Source organism: Erinaceus europaeus, chromosome 16 (genome assembly GCF_950295315.1).
Source record: "Erinaceus europaeus chromosome 16, mEriEur2.1, whole genome shotgun sequence".
Classification (NCBI taxonomy): domain Eukaryota; kingdom Metazoa; phylum Chordata; class Mammalia; order Eulipotyphla; family Erinaceidae; genus Erinaceus; species Erinaceus europaeus.
In genome coordinates this window covers 72,810,220-72,832,338 of record NC_080177.1, presented here as the reverse complement: position 1 = coordinate 72,832,338, position 22,119 = coordinate 72,810,220, and the positions used below count along the sequence as shown (strand labels likewise).

The following is a 22,119-nucleotide window of genomic DNA, read 5'->3' as shown; positions in this document are numbered from 1 at the left end:
TTTGCTATGAGTTTTTCTTTTCTTTCTTTTTACCAGAACACTTACCAGCTCTGGCTTATGGCGGTGATGATGAGTGTGTGTGTGTGTGTGTGGGGGGGGGGGGGTTTGAACTTAGGACTTTGGAACCTCAGGCATGAGAGTCTCTTTGCATAACCATTATGCCATCTAGCCCACCCACCCCCAATTCCTTGCTATAAAATTTTTCTACTAACCTCATGACTATTACATCAAAACTGTGGTTTTTCCGGAGGCTATTTTGCTGAAAACTAAAATCAAGTATATCCTAAGTGACTCCAAAGACAGAGGTAAAATGCTGGTGAAGTAGATACATAACCAGCTTCCTGTTCTAGAGGCAACTGAATCCCTCTGCTAAGAAAACAGCAGTGCTAGTGAATGGGAAATAACAGCAAGTTCAAACACTGCAGATGAAGACATGGAAGCTGTTGCTGCAGTGGGTCTTAGAGAAGGCACACAGAACTGCTTCTGTCAAGGAAGATTCTTGTGTTATATCCCTCAGTGCATCAAATAATGTACCTTTCATTCAGTGAAGCAGTTTGGTCCTCTCTGTGCTCGTGTTCTGTCTGAAATGACCATGTGGAATTGAGGATTCAATGTGCTATTTTGCGGAACTTTGAGAAGCTGGCACAAACTTTAATATTTCAATTCTCTTCCATTGTAAAGAAATTAACTTGCAATTTTAAATAAAATGGCATGATGCCCTCTTAATTCCTGTTTTGAAAATGAAGCTATCCCTGCTTTTCACTTTGTGATGACTTATTGATGAATAAAGTATGTAAATTTTTTCACCCTCCCACCCCACCCCCCATCACACACACACTGTATTGGTTTTGTTTCTATGGAGAATCTTGACTAATACCAGTAAAGTTCAAAGCTAGCAATAAAAGTTTATGGCCAACTGCCAATGATTATTTCTGTAAAAAGTCAAACAATTGTAAAGTCAAACAATGAGTAGGTGTGTGTGGGGGGGTTCAGGTCCTCGAACAGGATGGCAGAGGACCTAGTGAGGATTATATTGTTGTGTGGGGAAATGAGAAATGATATGCATGTACAAACTATTGTATTTACTGTAGACTGTGAAACACTAATCTCCCAATAAAGAAAAAAAAAGTCAAACAAAGGGAGTCGGGCTGTAGTGCAGTGGATTAAGTGCAGGTGGCACAAAGCACAAGGACCGGCATAAGGATCCTGGTTCAAACCCCAGCTCCCCACCTGCAGGGGAGTCGTTTCACAGGCGGTGAAGCAGGTCTTCAGGTGTCTATCTTTCTCTCCCCCTCTATGTCTTCCCCTCCTCTCTCCATTTCTCTCTGTCCTATCTAATAACAATAATAACTACAACAACAAGAGCAACAAAAGGGAAAATAAATAGATATTTTTTAAAAAATCTATTATTGGGTGGCCCAGGGAGGCAATGCAGAAAGAACACAGGACTTGCATCCTTGAGGCCCCAGATTTGATTCCTAGCACCACATAGGCTAGATTAGATTGAGTTGTTTTTGTATTCTTCTTCTCCTTCTTCTCCTCCTTTTTTCTCCTCCTCCTCTTCCTCTTCCTCCTCCTCTCTCTCTCTTGCCACTAGGATTATCACTGGGACAGGCTGGTCATGCTTCACTCTTGGTCTCTTTTTCTTTTTCATTACTATTTTATGTAACAGATCAGAGAGAAATTGAGAAGGGAGGGGAGATAGAGACACCTGCAGCCCTACTTAACCACTCGTGAAGCTTTCCCCCTGCAAATGGGCACTGGGGACTTGAACCTCAATCCTTGCACTCAACTGAGAGCACCACTGCCCAGCCCCTCCCCTCAGTAAGTTTGAAGAAAGAGAGAAGTTTTAGTAGAGTCACTCTTCATTCTCCCAGCAGAGACGACAGCAGCTTTGAGTGAAGGTCAGACTTTTAAGAGGAAGCAACAGGTGCTTTTTCTGAAAGGTCAAACAAGTATGAAAGAAAAGATGCCTTTGGGGTGGTGGAGGAGCGCCCCCTTTTTCTGCCTTTTTCAGAGAGCGCCCGGGGGTTCTCTGCACACCTGTGAAACCCTTGTGGCTTCTCATGACGCCACTGAGCCTAATTGGCAGCCCCTGGCTCCCAATCGAGTGCAGAGCATTGTGGGTGCTGTTGACAAGGCGTCAGCAAAGCGAGGCCCCTTTAGCAAGGAGCACTGATTGCGCAGATGAGTACCCAGGCCACCGCATCTGCTATCACCGCTCCCTCTAGTCCCTCCTCCTCTGCTAGGTCTCCCTGATAATACAGAAGGGCACCCCTCCTGGACGAGCTGTCTCCTCAACTGTGATAACTCACCCAGGGAGAAGAGAGGGTCTGCCTTGGGCATGGCTCTCACCTTCTGGTTGTGGTTCCTGACCCTTCCCTCCCCCTCCCCCAAATTCTCTCATTCTCCCTCTAATTATAAAAAGATAACCTCTTACTCACAGTCTAGAAGAAAGAATGAAAAACAGAGAAAAGCCTGTCATCTCCTTATTTTACACTGTGATTGGTTTGGTTTTTGCTTTGCTTTTTGATAGAGACAGAGGGAAATTGGAAGGAGGAGATAATGAGAAAAAGTGAGGGGTCGGGTAGTGTTGCACTGGGTTAAGCGCACATAGTACAAAGCACAAGGACCTGCACAAGGATCCCAGTTTGAGCCCCTGGCTACCCACCTGCACTCGGGTCGCTTCACAAGCAGGTCTGCAGGTGTCTCTCTGTCTCTTCCTCTCTGTCTTTCCCTCTCCTCTCAATTTCTCTCTGTTCTATCCAAAATAAATTAAGTAATTAATAAAGAGGAAAAAAAATGGCCACAGGAGCGGTGGATTCATAGTGCAGACACCGAGTCCTAGCAATAAAAAAAAAAAAGAAAAAGTCAAACAAAGGGAGTCGGGCTGTAGTGCAGTGGATTAAGCGCAGGTGGCACAAAGCACAAGGACCGGCATAAGGATCCTGGTTCAAACCCCAGCTCCCCACCTGCAGGGGAGTCGTTTCACAGGCGGTGAAGCAGGTCTGCAGGTGTCTATCTTTCTCTCCTCCTCTCTGTCTTCCCCTCCTCTCTCCATTTCTCTCTGTCCTATCCAACAACAACAACAACAATAATAACTACAACAATAAAACAACAAGGGCAACAAAAGGGAATAAATAAATAAAATAAAAATTAAAAAAAAAGTCAAACAAAGAAGAAATAGGCTCAAATAGACAAAACATACTCCAACGAGAAGGTTGAAAATGAATTTGATTCTGGGGGGGGGGGGGGGTAGAGAGCATAATGGTCATGTAAAAGAGATTCTTACTCCTGAGGTTCCAAAGTCCTAGGTTCAGTCCCCTACACCACCATAAGCTAGAGCTGAACAGTGCTCTGGTTAAAAAAAGATTCTGAAAGAAGGTGAAATTTGGGATAGGAGGAACAAGAGACAAAAGGAAATTGGAAGGTGAAATAGCATAAACAATAATATAAACAGGGAAAAGCCTTGGGGGTCAGGAGGTGGTACACCTGGACCCAACTTCAAGCCCCTGGTCCCCCCCACACACACCTGTATGGGGAGAGCTTCACAAGTGGTGAAGCAGGGCTGCAGGTGTACATCTCTTTCCCTCTCTCCCTCCTCTTCCCCTCTCAAATTCTGTCTCTATCCAATAACAAATAAATAAATAAATTATAAACAAAGAAAAGCCTTGGGGTGGGGGAAAAGAAAGACATACAACCACCACAAGCCAAAGCTGGGAAACAAAACCAAACCAGCCAACCATTCACATATTTATTCCAAGCCAATCCATCAAAGTTAGTCAACTAAGATTACCTAGACTAAATCATACCTATAGACTCTACAGGAAATGAAAATAAGAGAACACACACATTCATTTATTTATTCAATATAAGCAAAGTGGAAAAATGGAAAGACAGAACTTTTTAACCTTTCTCTTTCTCTCTCTCTCTCTCCTTAAAGATTATATTTATTAATGAGAAAGGTAGGAGGAGAAAGAACCAGACATCACTCTGGTACATGTGTTGCTGTGAATTAAATCAGGATCTCATGCTTGAGAGTCCAATGCTTTATCCACTGTGGCACATTCCAGTGTGCCACCTTCCCTGTGCCACCTTTCTTATTTTCCTTCCTTCCTTCCTTTTCTTATTTTCCTTCTTTTTTTTTTCCCCAGATAGACAGAGCAAGACAGGGCTCTGAAGTCCCAGGTTCAATCCCCCACACCATGAGCCAGAGCTGATCAATGCTCTGGTAAAACAAAAACAAAAACGCAAGACAGAGAGACAAGAGAGAAAATGGAAGAAACCATAAGGACTGAAGGAAGCTTCCTTCATGTTGGTGGGGGTCAGGCTTGACCCTGGGTCTCAAACAGGGCTAAGAAGCATATTATCCAACTAAGCTATTTTACTGACCCTAAATTACTTATCCTTTTGTTCTTTCTCTTTCGTCTCTTCTCACACCCCTCTTTCCTTTCCTTTCCTTTTCCTCTGGTTTATGGTGGTGTAGGAGATGAAACCTAAGCTTTTAAAGTCTATCATGAAAGTTTTTTTCATTTAATTAAATTAATTTATTTATTTATTTATTTTACCAGAGCACTGTTCAGCTCTGGCTTATGGTGGTACAGGGGATTGAACCTGGGATTTTGGAGCCTCAGGCATGATATTTTATTTATTTATTAATGAAGAAGACAGGAGGAGAGAGAGAGAGAGAAACAACCAGACATCACTCTGGTACATGTGCTGCCAGGGATTAAACTCAGGACCTCATGTTTGAGAGACCAGTGCTTTTATCCACTGCGCCAACTCCTGGACCACTCATGAAAGTCTTTTGTATAACCATTTTATTTACTTATTTAATTAATTTATTTTCTTTTTTTGCCCTTGTTTTTTATTTTTGTAGTTGTATAACCATTATGCTCCCTCCCAGACCTCCAGAGTCCTTCCTTTCTCTCTTTCTTCCTTTTTTTTTTTTTTTTTTAAGATTTTATTTATAAGAAAGACAGGAGGAGAGAGAAAGAACCAGCTATCACACTGGCACATGTGCTGCTGGGGATCGAACTCGGGACCTCATGCTTGAGAGTCCAAAGCTTTACCACTGCGCCACCTGCCGGACCACACTCTTCCTTTCTTTCTTTCGTCTGCAGGGTTATCGCTGGGGCTCGGTGCCTGCACCTCCAATCCACTGCTCCTGGCGGCCACCTTTTTTTCCAGTTATTGTTGGATAAGACAGAGACAATCGAGAGAGAAATCAAGAGAGATGGGGAAGACAGAAGGGGAGAGAAAGACACCTGCAGACCTGCTTCACTGCTATGTGCACTTAACCTGATATGCTACCGCCTGTCTCGCCCCAAGTCTTATTTATTTATTTCTTAAGTCTTTTATTTCTTTTCTTTCTTTTGCTTCCAGGGTTATTGCTGGGAGGCTATTTTTTCCCCTCTTTGTTGCCCTTGTTTTTTTTTTATCGTTGTTGTGGTTATTATTTTTGTTACTGATGTTGCTGTTGGGTAGGACAGAGAGAAATGGAGAGAGGAGGGGAAGACAGACGGGGAGAGAATGATAAGACACCTGCAGACCTGCTTCACCTCTTGTAAAGCGACCCACCTGCAGGTGGGGGGGTCTTGAGGGATTAACCCACTGCACTACTGCCCGAACCCCAAGTCTTTTATTTCTTTTTAAACATGTTTTTTATTTAATTTTTTTGGATAGAGACTGCCAGAAACTGAGAGGAATGGGGAGATAGGGAGAGAGACATCTGCAGCCTTGAACCCAGGACCTTGAGCACTGTAACGTGTGCTTAACTAGGTGTGCCACCAACCAGCTCTAAGTCTTTTATTTCTTATCCCACACGCATGACACTAAGTTATCACAGCTTAAGTAAATATTCTTAGGTAAGAAATAAGATCCAGATGTTTCATTTATCTCCTTTGCCACTGCATTACTAGTAATGACATAATACTCTAATTATCCGGAGTCGGGGTAGCGCAGCAGGTTAAGTGCACGTGGCGCAAAGCTCAAGGACCCGTGAAAGGATCCCGGTTTGAGCCCCCATCTTCCCACCTGCAGGAAGGGACCCTTCACAGGCAGTAGAGCAGGTCTGCAGGTGTCTATCTTTCTCTCCACCTCTCTGTCTTCTCCATTTCTCTCTGTCCTATCCAACAACGACATCAATAACAACGATAATAACTACAACGACAAAAACAACAAGGACAACAAAAGGGAAAACAAATATTAAAAAATTACAATTATGACACTGTAACTGGTTTTTGCTTTTTTAAAAATCATGTCATAATACTAAATGACATAATAATAATACAAAAAGCTACATTAGTTAGCTACTAAAAACAGAACTATCAGGGCTGGTGAAATAGTTTACTTGGATAGTGTGCTGTTTTTCCATGTGTGTGACCCGAGTTTGAGCCTGGCATTGAAGAAAGTTTGAGCCACTGCACTGAAGAAAGCTTAGGTGCTGTATTCTCTCTCTTCCCCTCTATCTAAAATGTAAAATAGGGGGAGTCAGGAGGTAGCGCAGCGGGTTAAGCGCAGGTGGAACAAAGCACAAGGACCAGAATAAGGATCCTGGTTCGAACCCCGGCTCCCCACCTGCAGGGGAGTCGCTTCACAGGCAGTGAAGCAGGTCTGTAGGTGTCTGTCTTTCTCTCCCCCTCTCTTCCCCTCGTCTCTCCATTTCTCTCTGTCCTATACAACAATGACGACATCAATAACAATAACTACAACAATAAAATAACAAGGGCAACAAAAAGGGAATAAATTTTTTAAAAAAGTAAAATAGGAGGGAAGATAGCATAATGGTTATGCAAAGAGACTCTCATTACCTGAGGCTCCAAAGTCCCAGGTTCAAACCCCCACACCACCATAAGCCAGAGCTGAGCAGTGCTTTGGCTGGTCTCTCTCTCTCTCTTTTTCTGTCTCTCTCTCTCTCTTTCTCTCCCTCCCTCCCTCCATCTCGCTCAGAAATAGAATAAATAAAGTAAAATAAGCCTATCTTCCAATACTACTGGTTCTTTATGGGGAAAATAAATTTTCACAGAAGCTTTCCAATATTTTCCTTCCATAAGTACTTATTAGCATATTTTAAATACACTTGCCTACTTATAAAAGCCTGTTTTTCTTTTTATTTTATTATTTTAAAATTTATTTTTATTTATTTCCCCTTTTGTTGCCTTTGTTGTTGTTGATATCATCGTTGTTAGATAGGTCAGAGAGAAATGGAGGGAGGAGGGGGAGACAGAGAGGGGAGAGACAGACACCTGCAGACCTGCTTCACTGTCTGTGAAGCGACTCCCCTGCAGGTGGGGAGCTGGGGGCTTGAACTGGGACCCTGACACCAGTCTTTGCGCTTTACGCCACGTGCGCTTAACCCACTGCGCTACTGCCGGACCCCTCTATTTTTCTTTTTTAAAAAATTATACACACACACACACACACACACACTATACTAATGAAAAGAGTGTGTGAGTGTCAGAGCTCTGGCACATATGATGCCAGGGACTGAACTCTGGACCTTGTGCTTGAGAGTCCAACACTTCATGATCAGCGACACTTCCTCTGCGGCAAATAACCTGCTTCAGCATTGGCTCAGAGGCTGAACACAGGACTTGCAAGCATGAAGTCTGTAGTCTGATCCCCAGCACCACACACGCCAGAGCAATGTCTTGACTGTCTCTCCTTTCTCTATCTCATACATAGATATATTTTTTAAATAGCAATATATTTATCACCTTGCATCTCAGTAGAAGGATATCTAGTAATATATATTTTTTTAAATACAAGTTTTCTCCTGCCATTCCAAGAATAAAAACTCTGGTGTGGGAGTTTTCTAAGCCTCAACTTCCCATTTCATGAACCGTAAGGCACACCCCTCTCTGTCTTTCTCCCTCTCCACTCTTTGTTTTAGTCATACTGACCTTGTTGCTACTGCACATTCCTACCTAGGAGCAGGGTTTCAGAATCAGAAGGCAAACTCTTCCCCTGGTTGACAACATATCTCCTTCAGATACTGACATAGATGCAACTTCTCAAGAAAGCCTTCATTAATCCCTTGTTTAAACTGGAACACTGCCCCCCCCCCCCTTTATTTTTTCTCATTGTTCCACAACCAACTAACATGATTTTCTTACTTGGAGGCCTACGCCCCCCCACCCCACCCCAGCTGAAATGTAAGCTCACAATGGCAGGGGGCTTTGCCTACTGTTGCTCTCTCCTGCACTCTCTCTCACTACTTCATCTACTTTCAATCTGCAGTGATGAACCCTTAATAAAAATGAACTTTATGAATAAATGATGTATTTAAGGTCTTGAGGAAAAGGTACAACTAGAGAGTGGGAATCATCTAAGGTCTTACAAGTATCTCTTAGGGGTCAAGAGGTGGCTCAGTTGAAGGAAAGATGTCTTGCATGTGTGAGGTCCTGGGGGTCTGTTATTCCTGGTACTGCATCGAACAACAGAGCACTGCTTCGGTCTCGAGCTCTCTCTCTCTCTCTCTTTCTCTCTTCTGTGGAGCTGAAGCCTTGCACATGTGCAATTTGACCAATCCAAGCCACTTTCTTTTATTAAGATACAGAAACAGAGAAGCCATAGCAACTAAACTTGCTCCAGAGCACCTGCCATGTGGTGCTAGGACTTCAATCTGGGTTGTGTCCATGGGAAGGGACACACCCTAACTACTAAGCTAGCTCTCCTTTTTCCCAAAGTTGTATCTATATTGTTATTAAATTTATTGGACAGAGATAGCCAGAAATCAGGAGGGAAGGGGAAGACAGAGAGGAAGAAAGGAAGCCCTGCTTCACCACTCACAAAGCTTTCACCCCTGCAGGTGGGAAGACGTATCTATTCAGAATCAAATATTCCTACAGCTATCTATACACAGGAATATTTTTGGAAATAGAAGTACTGGGGCTTGGTGGTGGCTCACCCAGTAAAGTCCACATATTACAATATGCAGTGACCTGGGTTCAAGTCCCTGGTCCGTGCCTGTAGGAGAAGACCCACAAGTGGCAGTGCTGCAGGTCTCCTCTTTGACGCTTCCTTTCTCCCTCTCTCTGAACCTCTTACCCTCTATTAAAGCAGAAAACAAAAACTGGCCACTGGGAGCAATGGAGTCATGTAGGAACCAAGTCCCAGTGATCATCCTGGTGGCAAAAAATAAAGTAAAATAGAGGGCCAGGCAATGGTGTACCCTATTAAGTGAAAGATCTGGGTTCTAGTCCCCACTCCCTACCTGCATGAGGGAAGCTTCATGAGTGGTAAAGCAGGTCTATAGATGTCTATCTCTCTCCCTGTCTCTTCCTTCCCTCTCAATTTATCTTTGTCCTATCAAAATAGGATAAGAAAAAAGGAAAAAATATATCAAGTAAAATTTAAAAATTAATAAAGTACTGATACCAGGGGAAAGATTTGTTTTGTGGTACATGGTGACGCTTGGAATAAAACCTGAGGCCTGAAGCATGCAAGTCCTGTGCCCTAGCACTGAGATACTTTTCTAGACTTCTGTCTGTCTCTATTAAAAATTCAAATATCGGGAGTCGGACGGTGGCGCAGTGGGTTAAGCGCACATGGCACAAAGTGCAAGGACCGGTGTAAGGATCCCAGTTTGAGCCCCCAGCACCCCAATGCCGGGGAGTTGCTTCACAAGTGGTAAAGCAGGTCTGCAGATGTCTTATCTTTCTGTCCCCCTCTGTCTTCCCCTCCTCTCTGTCCTATCCAACAACGACATCAATAACAACAATAATAACCACAATGATAAAACAACAAGGGCAACAAAAGGGGAAAAAATAAAGCCTCCAGGAACAGTGGATTCGAGGTGCAGGCACTGAGCCCCAGCAATAACCCTGGAGGCAAAAAAAATAAAAATAAAAATAATTCAAATCTCTCTTGAAGACCACTAAGATAAACCAATGACAAATCAAAAGAAAATCAATGGTCTCAGGAACTGATATTGTACAATATTTGCCATGATTTATTATAAACTTTCAGAATTTCTCTAAAAAGCATTTCCTGTCTAGGAAATAGCTCAGTGGGTACAGTTCAGACCTTATCACTCATGAGATCTCAGGCTCAATCCCCAGGACCACATGGGGACACCATGAACAGCACCAAGGGAGTTACATGAATGGTGAAGCAGTGTTTTGGTGTCTCTTTCCCTCTCTCTCCTCTGTCTATACTTTTTAAAATATATTTTTCTATTATCTTTATTTACTTATTGGCTAGAGACAGTCAGAAATCAAGAGGGAAGGGGGAGATAGAGAGAGACACACCTGCAGCTCTGCTTCACCACTCGTGAAGCTTTCCCCCTGTAGATGGGGACCAGGGGCTCGAACCTGGGTCCTTGTGCATTGTAACATGTGCTCTCAACCAGACGTGCCACCCTCCAGTCCCTATACTATTTTCTAATTACATAGGATATAAAAAAATGGGACAGGGAGGCTACTTGGTGTTATCATACATGTGCAAGACCCTCAGTTCATTCCCCAATACCATATTAAAACTATAAATAAAATAATTTCTTTATTATTGTAAAGAGACAAAGAAATTTAGAGGGAAAGGGGAGACAGAGAGGGAAGGAGACAAGGGACATCTGCAGCATTGCTTCACCACTTGTGACGCTTTCTTCCTGCTGGTCAGGACCAGGGGCTTGAACCTGGGTCCTTGCACATCATAATACGAGCACTAAACCGGGTGTGCCACTGCCTGGATCCACTTTAAAAAATTTCCAATGAGATTCTTTTTGGCACCAAGCCTGCAGAATTTCATTCCTCTCTATGAACCCTGTCCTTGCGTTTCCTTTTAATTTCAAATAGAAATAAGGAAAGCTGGAGTCAAGCGGTAGCACAGCGGGTTAAGCACACATGGTGCAAAGCGCAAGGACCAGTGTAAGGATCCCAGTTCGAGCCCCCAGTTCCTCACCTGCAGGGGAGTCACTTCACAGGCAGTGAAGTAGGTCTGCAGGTGTCTATCTTTCTCACCACGTGAGCTATCTCCTGCCCCCAGCAAGATTCTTAAAATTAACTTCACCTTGAGGGCTAGGTGGCGGCACACCAGGTAGAATGCAACACTAGCACGAGCAAGGACCTGGGTTCAAGCCTCTGGTCCCTACGTGCCTAAGAAAAGCTTCACAAACGGTGACGCGGTGTTGCAGGTGTCTCTTTCCTTCACTATTTTCCCTTTTCCCTCTCTCTCTCTCTGCTTCCATCCAGTAAATAAATCCACAAATAAAACAAAAGGGGGGGCAGGCAGTGGCACAACTGGTTAAGTGCGCACACTACAGTGCATAAGGACCTGGGTTCAAGCCCGTGGTCCCCACCTGCAGGGGGAAAGCTTCCCGAGTTATGAAGCAGGGCTACAGGTGTCTATCTCTCTCCCTCCTCTCAATTTCTGTCTCTATCTAATAATAATGTACAAATAATAAACAATTAAATGTTTAAAAAATAAAAATTAAAAAAAGGAAGTTACGTTCAATTTATGCTAGACTAGCCATGGTTACGGCAGAAGACCCAATGACTCCAAAGGGAAAGGCAGGAGGAAGCTGGTAGGGCTGGGGACCCAGTGCATTATGGAGGGGAATGTCAGTTAGTAGCAGGCGTGGTGTGCAGACAGCAATCACAAGAAACTGTACACATGTGACAACCAGTGTTTCCCTCAGGAGTATTTTTTTATTAACTTTACCCTATTAGAGGATAGAAAAATATATCCTTTGATGCGTTTAGTATCTAGCTCTATCTCAAACTGGAGTAATTTACAATTCTAGTATATTCAAATTCTTTTGGCTAACTAAAAAGATTTATACAAGTATTCTTTTGTAACAGAATTTCACAAAGAGAAATTTCTAATGAGATGAGGCTGCTGAAAAGGTAAATAATTACTGTACAGTACTTCAGCTAGTTTAACATCTAATATCTCATTCTATTCTCACAACAACTGTATGACATAAGCAGGTAAGAAAATGATATCCCTACCAAAAAAAGCAAAATGACTTCCTATAGTTCGTTGGCTACCCAGTCTTGGGCCCTACGGTATGAATAGCAGGAAGAAGAAAGAAAGTTGACTATTACCTCTGACAAACTCCAGGAACAAATTTTGCTGCCACATCACACACTAAGCATATTTTAAAAGTGAAGACTGGTAAGTACCACTGCAATCAGGACATACCAGGACTGACTGTGATGTTGGCTAAAACCACACACGCTTCTAACAGAGCTCTGGAGTTGGCGAGTGTAGGTGATAAAAACAGGCTCCAGCTTGGGGTGCTTGAGTCTTGGGGTGTAAGCTCAGCGTCAAGTAGCCTATTTACATAGTGCAGTGTGAAGTACTGGAAAGAACATGGGCTTTGGAGTCCAACAGACTTAGATTCAAATCCCAGCTGTTACAAGCTGGCTGTGATATTTGGGGCAAGTTATCTTACCTCTGTGAGCCGTCCTTTCCTCACCTGATTGAGATGATACTATCAAGGTAAGTACCCTGAAGGTCTGTTGTGAGGATTACATGAGATAGTAAGTAGAAAACTGGTTGCAGGTGTCTACAATACTAATCATTTCCTTCCTTTCTTTCTTGAATGGTACCAACTGGCTCTCACTGTAATGTCTGAAGTGTAAGGAAACAAAGTATTCTGAACAACTCTATTATTAGTGAAGTGCCTGTATCATTAGTTAGAAGCCATCCCTGGAACCGTTAATAGCTGGAACCAACTAAAACTACCCAAGTCACACACTATGTGGAATTTCAAGACACGGGAAAGCTCCAGTGCTATCCTGTCTGTCTCTCTGTGTCTATCTGAAAGGAAAAAGTAAGCCTAGGAGTGATAAACTCAAGCATATTTTAGACCCTAGTCCTACTAAATAAATAAATAAATAAATATCAACCAGGTATTACCCAACAGAAGCCAGAATGTTCAGTCATTTTCCCTACATAAATAATTATAAATAATTTCCTCCAGAACCTTTTCTGATGTGAGATTATATTGAGTCTAATGTGGTGGTCTGGGAGGTGGCGCAGTGGATAAAGCATAGGACTCTCAAGCATGAGGTACTGAGTTGAATCCCTGGCAGCACATGTACCAGAGTGATGTCTGGTTCTTTCTCTTTCTTCCTATGTTTCTCATTAATAAATATCCCTTAAAAAGCTCTTCAAAAAGTCTTGGTCAGTGATCAATTTACTGAATCAATATAAACTAAAATACTAAATACACAAATGCTATATTTGGTAAATATTTTTAGAAAAGTTACATATACACACACCCCAAACCTGCTTCACCCCTTCTCCCCTGCAGGAATGTTAATTTGACTGTTGGACTAGGGAGATAGAATAATAGAATATAAAAGACTTTCACAAAAAAAAAAAAAATACAAAAGACTTTCACAAAAAAAAAAAAAAAAAAAAAAAGACTTTCATGTCTGCAACTCTCGGGTTGCAGGTTCAGTCTCCAGCACCACTATAAGTCAAAGTTGAACAGTGTTCTAGTGTGTATGTCTCTCTCGTTCTTTTCGCTCTCCCTCTCTCATTAAAATAAACAAAGTATTTTTTAAAAAAGTAATAAAATTGATTGCAGTGGGACTGGAGAGACAGCTTAATGTTTATGCAAAAGGGTTTCATGCCTGAGGCTCTGAGCCTCTGAGGTTCAAATCCTTGCACTTTGCCACACGTGCGCTTAACCCGCTGCGCTACCGCCCAACCCCCACTGTAAGTATAGTTTTTAAAAACCTACTTGATTGTGCACTTTAGATGAATTTATAGTATGTGATTTTTAAAAAATATTTATTTCCTTTTGTTGCACTTGTTTTATTGTTGTAGTTATTATTGATTTCGTTGTTGGATAGGACAGAGAGAAATGGAGAGAGGAGGGGAAGACAGAGGAGATAAAGAGAGACACCTGCAGACTTGCTTCACCGCCTGTGAAGCGACTCCTCTGCAGGTGGGGAGCGCGGCTCCAAACCCGGATCTTTCCGCAGGTCCTTGCACTAGGTACCACGTGCGCTTAACCCACTGCGCTACCACCGCCTCCCTGTGATTATTTTTTTATCTCAAAACTGTTAGAAATTTGTCATCTCCAGATGATGAATAATTAGAATTTGTATTTTCTTTTTTTTATTTTTATTTTATAAAAAGGAAACACTGATAAAAACCATAGGCTAAGAGGGGTACAAATCCACACAATTCCCACCACCAGACCCCGTATCCCATCCCCTCCCCTGATGGCTTTCCTATTCTTTATCCCTCTGGGAATATGGACCCAGGAAGAATTTTTTAAAAAATATGTATTTATTGGATACAGACAGCCAGAAATCAAGAGGGAAGGGGGTGATAGAGAGAGACACCTGCAGCACTGCTTCACCACTCGCAAAGCTTTCCCTCTGCAGGTGGGGACTGGGGGCTTGAACCCAGGTCCTTGTGCACTGTAATACATGCGGTCAACCAGGTGCCCCACCACCCGGCTCCAAAAATCTATATTTTCTTATAGCTTTAAGTAATTTCCTTTTGTGTGTGTGTATGTGTGGCTGATAACATTGTTGCTGTTGCAGTTGCTGGGGTGTCACTATTCCAAGCTTTTTTTTTTCCCCCAGATAGGAAGAGAGAGACAGAAGAAATGAGGGAAGCACACCACAGCACCAAAATTCCCCACTGAGTAGGGAACAGGCTTAAATCTGTGTGGCACACATGGCAAAGCAGACACCTCCCAGGTGAGCTAACTTGCCAGCCCAGAATAGTGGTTTTTATGTTATGGGGAAAATTAATTATTTTTAAAGTACTTCTTGTGATACTTATAGTGATATACTAGGGGTTGAAATGTCACTTACAATCACTCATTCATTAAACACCGATTATGCACATTAGACATTTTCCCAGCATGAGAAAGTTCCAACTCCCAATTAAAAAAAATGAATTTAACACAGGTAAGATTCAATTATCAGAAGATATTTTTGCATGAATCATACCACATTGACTTCTCTGCCTGCCTTAATTTTGGACCAAAAGTTATAGTCAATTCTAGCAAAATAACAAGAACAAAACTAGCTTTCAATTTCTAAAACATTTTAATACTAAAAATAAGACTACTGCAACATTTCATAGTTTAACAATATAACTGGGATGCAAAAATTATTTATGCAGCAAGGAGTTATAAGTAAAAAAAAAAAGAATAAATTAAGACTGGAGTTGAGAAAATACTGGGTTATCAGAAAACTCACAATGCATTTTTATGTAGAAAAACACAGGAAAAAATGTGTTCTGACTTTCTCCTCAACCCAATATAGTATAAGGGTTACACAAAAGAAGTTTTATGCCTAAGGCACAAAAGGTACTAGGCGCAAACTCCTAATCTCCAGCACTACCACCAAAAGCCAGAGCTGTGCAGTACTCTGGTAAAAAATAAATAAATAGTAATAATAATAAAAAGAAAAAAACTGAGCATCATTCCTTTAAGATGCCTTTTGAATATTCATCAAAAAGAGAATTATATATATATTTTAAATATTTATTTATTTCCTTTTGTTGCCCTTGTTTTATTGTTGTAGTCATTGATGTTGTCGTTGTTGGATAGGACAGAGAGAAATGGAGAGAGGAAGGGAAGACAGAGAGGGGGAGAGAAAGACAGACACCTGCAGATCTGCTTCACTACCTGTGAAACGACTCCCCTGCAGGTAGGGAGCCGGGGGCTCCAACCAGGATCCTCTCGCCTGTCCTTTCGCTTTAGGCCACCTGTGCTTAACCTGCTGCACTAGTGCCTGACTCCCAAAAAGGAAATTTTATGTAAACTGTTTCTAAGAAAAAAAAAACAAAACCAAATTATTTCCTTGGAAATAGTCTGCCTTAAAATTGGAAAAGAACGGAGACTAAAAATACGGCAAAGGAGGAAGAGGAGGGATAAGAGCCCAAGCAATGGGTTTATTTCAATGACATTTAGCTTAACACCTATCAGTTAAAAATCACAGAATCAAAATCTTCTGAAATATCAATTTCAGAAAATTTTCAGTGAGTGGTCTCATCTAAATTCTTCATTTGAAAAGCAAAAACAAGTTAGAGCTCAGCGGTGCTCTCCAAAAAAAAAAAAAAAGAAAAAAAATTAGACACAATGTAACAAACACACTGAAGGAAGGAAAAACTTGCCAGCAAGGAAATGATAAACATTTATCATTTCTTCCAAAAAACTAATCTAGAGATATGGACTTGAACAGGGTGAGGGAGACAAGAAGGCAAACGATGAAGAAGTGGCTCAAGTCAAGGACTAACCCATGAAGCAGAATCTGTAAGACCTAATAAACAAACAAGGAAGGCAGAATTACTTCAAGGATTCCAGCTTGAATGGCTAGCAGTATCATTAACCAATGAATGGAATGCAAAAGAAAAAAAATGGAGCTAGTTTTAAAGAGTTACTAGAGAGGGGCCAGGCAGTGGCACACCTGGTTAAGTGCACACAGTGCATAAGGACCTGGGTTCAAACCCCTGGTCCCCACCTACATGTGAAAGCTTCACAAGTGGTGAAGCAGGGCTACAGGTGTCTCTCTGTCTCTTTCCCTCTCTCTTTCTCTCCTCGCAATTTCTGTCTCTATCCAATAATTAAATAAATAAGATTTTAAAAGAGTTCATAGAGAAAAATGTTTAAGGATTTCAAAGGTTATTTACCAAGTTCTACAACTTATATTAGATACCGAGTACATAGGTGTTCATTTTATCTTAAAAAAAAAAAAATTAATGAGAGACGACGGAGAGGGGAGGAATCAGAGTCCCACTCTGACATATGGGGATTCAAGACCTTATCTTGACAATCTGTTATCTACTGCACCATCTTCTATCTGGGCCACAGCCTGAACCTAGATCCTTAAACCTGGTAAAATGTGTGTTCTACCCAGGTTAGCTACCTCCCAGCCCTACTATCTTTTCTTCTTCCTCTTCTTCTTTCTTCTTCTTCTTCTCCTTTTTTTTTAATATTTATTTATTTTCCCTTTTGTTGCCCTTGTTGTTTAATTGTTGTAGTTATTATTGTTGTTATTGATGCCGTTGTAGTTGGATAAGACAGAGAAATGGTGAGAGGTGGGGACGACAGAAAGGGGGAGAGAAAGACACCTGCAGACCTGCTTCACCACTTGTGAAGCAACTCCCCTGCAGGTGGGGAGACAGTGGCTCGAACCGGGATCCTTACACGGGTCCTTGCACTTTGTGCCACATGCACTTAACCCATTGCACTACCGCCCTACTCCCTCTTTTCTTCTTAACTGAATAAACAAATTTAAAATACAACTACCGTTGGTCAGGGTATATCTTAGCAGTAAGAGCAAAGAACTTGGATATTTAAGGTCCAAGTTCTGAGCCTCAGCACTGTGAATGCCAAAATGATGCTGAGTGTGTGTGTGTATGTGTGCCCATCTCTTTCATAAAATAAGTAAATAAATATTTAAAACCAAAAAAAAAATAAAGCTAGAAACGGGATCAATACTCAAAAGCACACCACAAATCACTACTTAAACACCACTTGTGTGTTATATGTAATTATGAAGAAAAGTAGGTATAGATAGTGCATTTGGTTTTGGAATTACTGATTCTGTAGAAACTAAAGAATTATATCACTCAGAAGAAACCCTAGTAAAAAAAGAGTTGGGAAAGGTAGGCATACAAAGTCGCTATGACAGACACAGATGTGGGTGACAAGCCTCAAGAAGCACCTCCTGCGGAAGTCCATCTGGGTCACAGCAGTGATGAAGTATCTAAAGTAAAAAAGGGTCAGCCACGATGATCCGGAAAGATCAAATCACTGAAGCTTTAACTAATCCTTTTTCCCTCTCTTAAAGGTATACAGAAGAAAATCAATGAAGACGAAAACTACTATTTATGGCTATCTCACTAAAATTAAAATTAAAAAAAAGAAAATTACAAATTGACCATATCAAAAAACTAAGAGAAAGAGGTTTGAAAGAAATATTTCCTCTCTGCTTTGAAACCACCTTTGCTATATCCTAAGCACTACACCAAACATGTTGCCTGATCTTTCATCCTCATATTAAGTTCCAGTGGCAGGTGTGAAATTTCCAGATAAGTGAAGAGGTACAATCTGTTTGGAAAGTAGGCTCAATGATGCCTTTGCATAGTGCTTATCATCAATTAGAAAACACAAATTGTGGAAAACTGAGAAATGGTACGAATGTACAAACTATTGTATTTACGGTTAATGTAAAACATTAATTCCCCAATAAAGAAAATTAAAAAAAAGAAAATTACAAATTGACCATATCAAAAAACTAAGGGAAAGAGGTTTGAAAGAAATATTTCCTCTCTGCTTTGAAACCACCGTTGCTATATCCTAAGCACTACACCAAACATGTTGCCTGATCTTTCATCCTCATATTAAGTTTATGATATCAATGAAAAAATTGAGACTGACTGGAATAGCAACTTGCTCAGGATCACAAATCTTCCATGGAGCACACTATCTCTTCGGTGTCCCCCCAGCTCTTGCTACCACACTCTCGCCAGAGTTCCTCATTATCCACTCTCATATAATGTATATTTGTGTTTCTCCCACTCCACGGCTAGTTCTCAAAGACAGTTTTTTTTCCCCTAACTCATATCTGCACCCCTAGAGTTAAGATTAAGTAAATATTTTGTTAAGCATCTGAGAGCACTGGATCTAAAATAACACGAAGCAAGCCAACAGGAGGGTCCCGGGAGACTGACTGGTAGAGCAATGGACTTCAGCGCCTGAGGTTCAGGTTCAATCCCTAGTGCCTCATGTACCAGTGGTGGCTCCAGCTTCTCAATCATTCCCCCCGCCCGCCATGAAACTCATATATAATAAAATTAAATAACTTTTCCAAAATCCAACAGGAGAAAACGTTTCAATATAACTGGTCAGTGGTGCCAACTCTTACTGAAAAAAACTCATGTGCACGTCTCAAGTTATCACAGTGAACTGACATCCTTCCTTCCCTTCCTAAACGCCCACTGCATGCAGGGCAACGTGGTAAACACAACCAACAAGGAACAACAAAACCTGGCAGAAGTCACAGTGTTGTCGGAGCCAGGAGTCCCATCCAGACGTTGACTTTAAGCAGAAGAGAGCACAGCAAAGCATCAAGCCTGCATAACCTCCCCAGGACTCGCGTGTATCTGAGAGCAACTCAAAGAGGCCACAGTGCATCTCTTAATGAAACTTCGGGAGAGGGGACACGAGATTTAAACAAAAAAAGGGGGGGGGCAGGGCGCTTCAATCTCGGTCATGACTTTTGGTGGCCAGGGAAGGCGACTCCCTCTGGAGTCCTTGGCCCCCTAAGAAGAACTGGGGCAGCCCTCCACCCCCACCCCACCCGCCAGCTGCCAGTTCGCAGCCCGGGGCGGGAAAAAGCAGACACTCACCGCAAAGAGCACCGCTACCGCCGTGGCCCGGAGGGGCCAGGGACCTCTTCTCTTAGCCCCACGCCGTGGGAGGAAGCCAGCGAAAGCGGGGGGTCCGACAGGCAGCTGCCACCCCACGGCCCGGCTCCGGAACTAAATAAACTAGGGTCCCGGCGCCCAGCACCGCGACGCCAACTCCCACCAGCTGGAAGTCCGACGACAGCCACCGAACCTTCCGCCCAATGAGGAAACGTCACCACTCTGTGTAATCCAGCCTTTCTGCAAAGGATACACTTCCGCTTCCGGGGCACCCGCCGCGTTCCTTGAGTCGGGCTACGGAGAAGGCTAGTTGTCAGGTGTTTCTTTGGCTCGCGATGGGCTTTGGGCCTCGGTTTGCTTTCATCAAGGACAGTGGTAATACTGTTAGCGGTAAAATAGAAAAGTGTAGGAAATGGTGATGTCAGGAAAAGAAGACCGGCCTCGGAAAGGGGGGGTCCCGCTTAGGAGGGGAATGATTAGAGATGGGGGTGTGTGTGCCGTGGAGTTTAAAAGGTTCTCGGGAGCAACCCGAGCAGCCCGAGAGGGGGCGGGGCTTCGGGTTTGGGGGCGGGGCTCCACCCTGGCTTGGTCTGGTGTCGGCTTGCGCTTGCGCAATGCGGACCTCCCCAGCGCTGCTCTCTGAGCCAACATGGAATTCCCCTCGGCGAGACGTGCAGTAATGCAACTGCTGGGTACCGTGGCTCCCGCAGACCTCCCAGCACTGATCCAGTGGATGCGAACTACCCGTAAGCCACGAGTGCCAGAGACAGGCGGTTGGGGCAAGAATAGGCAATGGGCGTTGAGCATAGAAACTGCTAAGGTGTTAGGCCAAGAGCCTTTCATGGTCTCTATGAAGCTGGTCTCTGCTTCATAGGGTACAACGTCCACCTTGGGGTTGGGTGCCGGAAGACCTGACTCTAGCTGCTGATTGACGTGTAGTCTTCAAGACAGACCTATAGAGCCTCCTTGTGCCCAGCCCCTTTTCTAGAGGGAAAAAAAAAAGAGGTGGAGTTAGTTCTCTCTTCTTCTTCTAGCGTTTGCCCTTCTTCCGTAGCCAGTCAACAGCGTCAGGTTGAGCCTGATGTCAAGTTTCGAGACCTCCTTTGAATCTGGAGAGGTGGCAGTCGTTGACTATGTGGGTCATAGTCTGTCTGGAGCCGCAGGGGCAGTTCGGGTCGTCTCTGGCTCCCCAGCGATCTCTTTGCTCCCACGAATAGGCTGTTTGACCTGAGAAGCAGGCTTTAGAGTTGGCAGTTTTTGTCTGGTAGTCATCTTTAGGTAATGCATTTATTCTCTGTTATAAAAATGGGCATTTAATGGCAAATTTTCCAAACTGCGGGGGGGGGGGGCTTTGATTTTAAGCTGTTATCAAAATTAGTGTTACTAGTAAAAACAAATTAAAGGGAGGGCAGGCAGTGGCACACCTGGTTAAGCTCTCACATTACAAGGACCTGGGTTCAAGCCCCCGGCCCTCACCTGCACGAGTGGTAAAGCAGGGCTGCGGCTGTCTCCCTTGCTGTTTCCCTCTCCTGTCTCAATTTATCTCTGTCTCCAATAAGAAAGTAAAAAAGTAACAACATTAAAATCAAGGAAGTGTGGCAATTAAGAATTGAAGAATAGGGGAGCCAGGTGGTAGCGCAGCGGGTTAAGTGCACATGGCGCGAAGCGCAAGGAACAGCTTCACCATCCCGGCCCCAGCCCCGGCTCTTCACCTGCAGAGTCGTTTCACAAGCGGTGAAGCAGGTCTGCAGGTGTCTTTCTTTCCTCTCTCTGTCTTCCCCTCCTCTCTCGATTTCTCTCTGTCCTATTCAACAACAATAATAACAATAGGGCAACAAAAATGGCGGGAAAATGACCTCCAGGAGCAGTGGATTCATGGTGCAGGCACCACCCCAGCGATAACCCTGGAGGCAAAAGAATTGAGGAATAGGGTAAATCTGTTTTGGCAAAGGGAAGCCTGGTGAAAACTAAAGAAAATACTGTATTTGATAACAATACCAGAATCATACTGTTCCCTCTATGCCATAGAATATTGATTCCTATGGTTCTGTTCTGTTCTGAATTACAATAGAGTATTGTCAATATCAAGCCTTTCAACATAGTTCATATCAATATTAAAACATCATTTTAAAATGAGCCTGATAATTGCTATGAAAAATATTTATAGTTAAAGATTTCTTTTTAAAAAATCATTGATTCCCTCAATAAAGGAGTAAAAATAATTGATTTATGAGAGTGAACAAACTAGAGCATCACTCTGCCACATGAAATGCCTGGGGTCTTACCTCAGAATCACTCACTGTGCTACCTCCTGGGTTACAGATTCTCCTTCTGAACTTTGAGAGCTTGTTTGGAGGTTCTAGCAAGGGAGTGCAGCTCCACATACACACTTGGCAGAAGACGAACTGTCTCTATTTGGGGAAGATCATCCTCTTTGACCAAGCGCGCAGCTTTGGAAGGGACACACACGGGGCAATGAGGGAGGAAGGGGACACCCTCCTAGCCAGACAGATCAGCCCAATCAACCCTGGTGATCAGTGGGGTGACAGATGTCTCAGCCAGATCGCCCTCACATCCCAGATTGTCTTTTTGAACTTGGCAATATTGAGTAATATATTTGCATGAAACTATCCATAATCCAAAAGTGGAATGAGGAGCCTCTGTTAATATATTTTAAAAATTGGTGGGAGCTGGGTGGTAGCGCAGCTGGTTAGGTGCACGTCGCGCAACGCGCAAGGACGGGCGGAAGGATCCCAGTTTGAGCCC

At 42.9% G+C, this 22,119-nt stretch overlaps 2 protein-coding genes across 4 annotated transcripts in view; one reads left to right on the top strand and one right to left on the bottom strand.

Moving 5' to 3' along the window:
- LOC103119905 (signal recognition particle subunit SRP54) overlaps positions 1-19,646 on the bottom strand; it is an 80,280-nt gene extending 60,634 nt beyond the window's left edge. For both annotated transcript variants that reach the window (XM_060175424.1, XM_007530235.3), the window contains exon 1: positions 19,336-19,646. The gene's annotated coding sequence lies outside the window, so the exon portion shown is untranslated. The remainder of the gene's footprint in view (positions 1-19,335) is intronic.
- A 311-nt stretch (positions 19,647-19,957) lies between these two features.
- Positions 19,958-22,119, top strand: part of LOC103119904 (uncharacterized) — a 28,162-nt gene continuing 26,000 nt past the window's right edge. For both annotated transcript variants that reach the window (XM_060175427.1, XM_007530234.3), the window contains exon 1: positions 19,958-20,099. In XM_060175427.1, the coding sequence (XP_060031410.1) occupies positions 20,003-20,099 (97 nt within the window). In that variant the 5' untranslated portion in view covers positions 19,958-20,002. The remainder of the gene's footprint in view (positions 20,100-22,119) is intronic.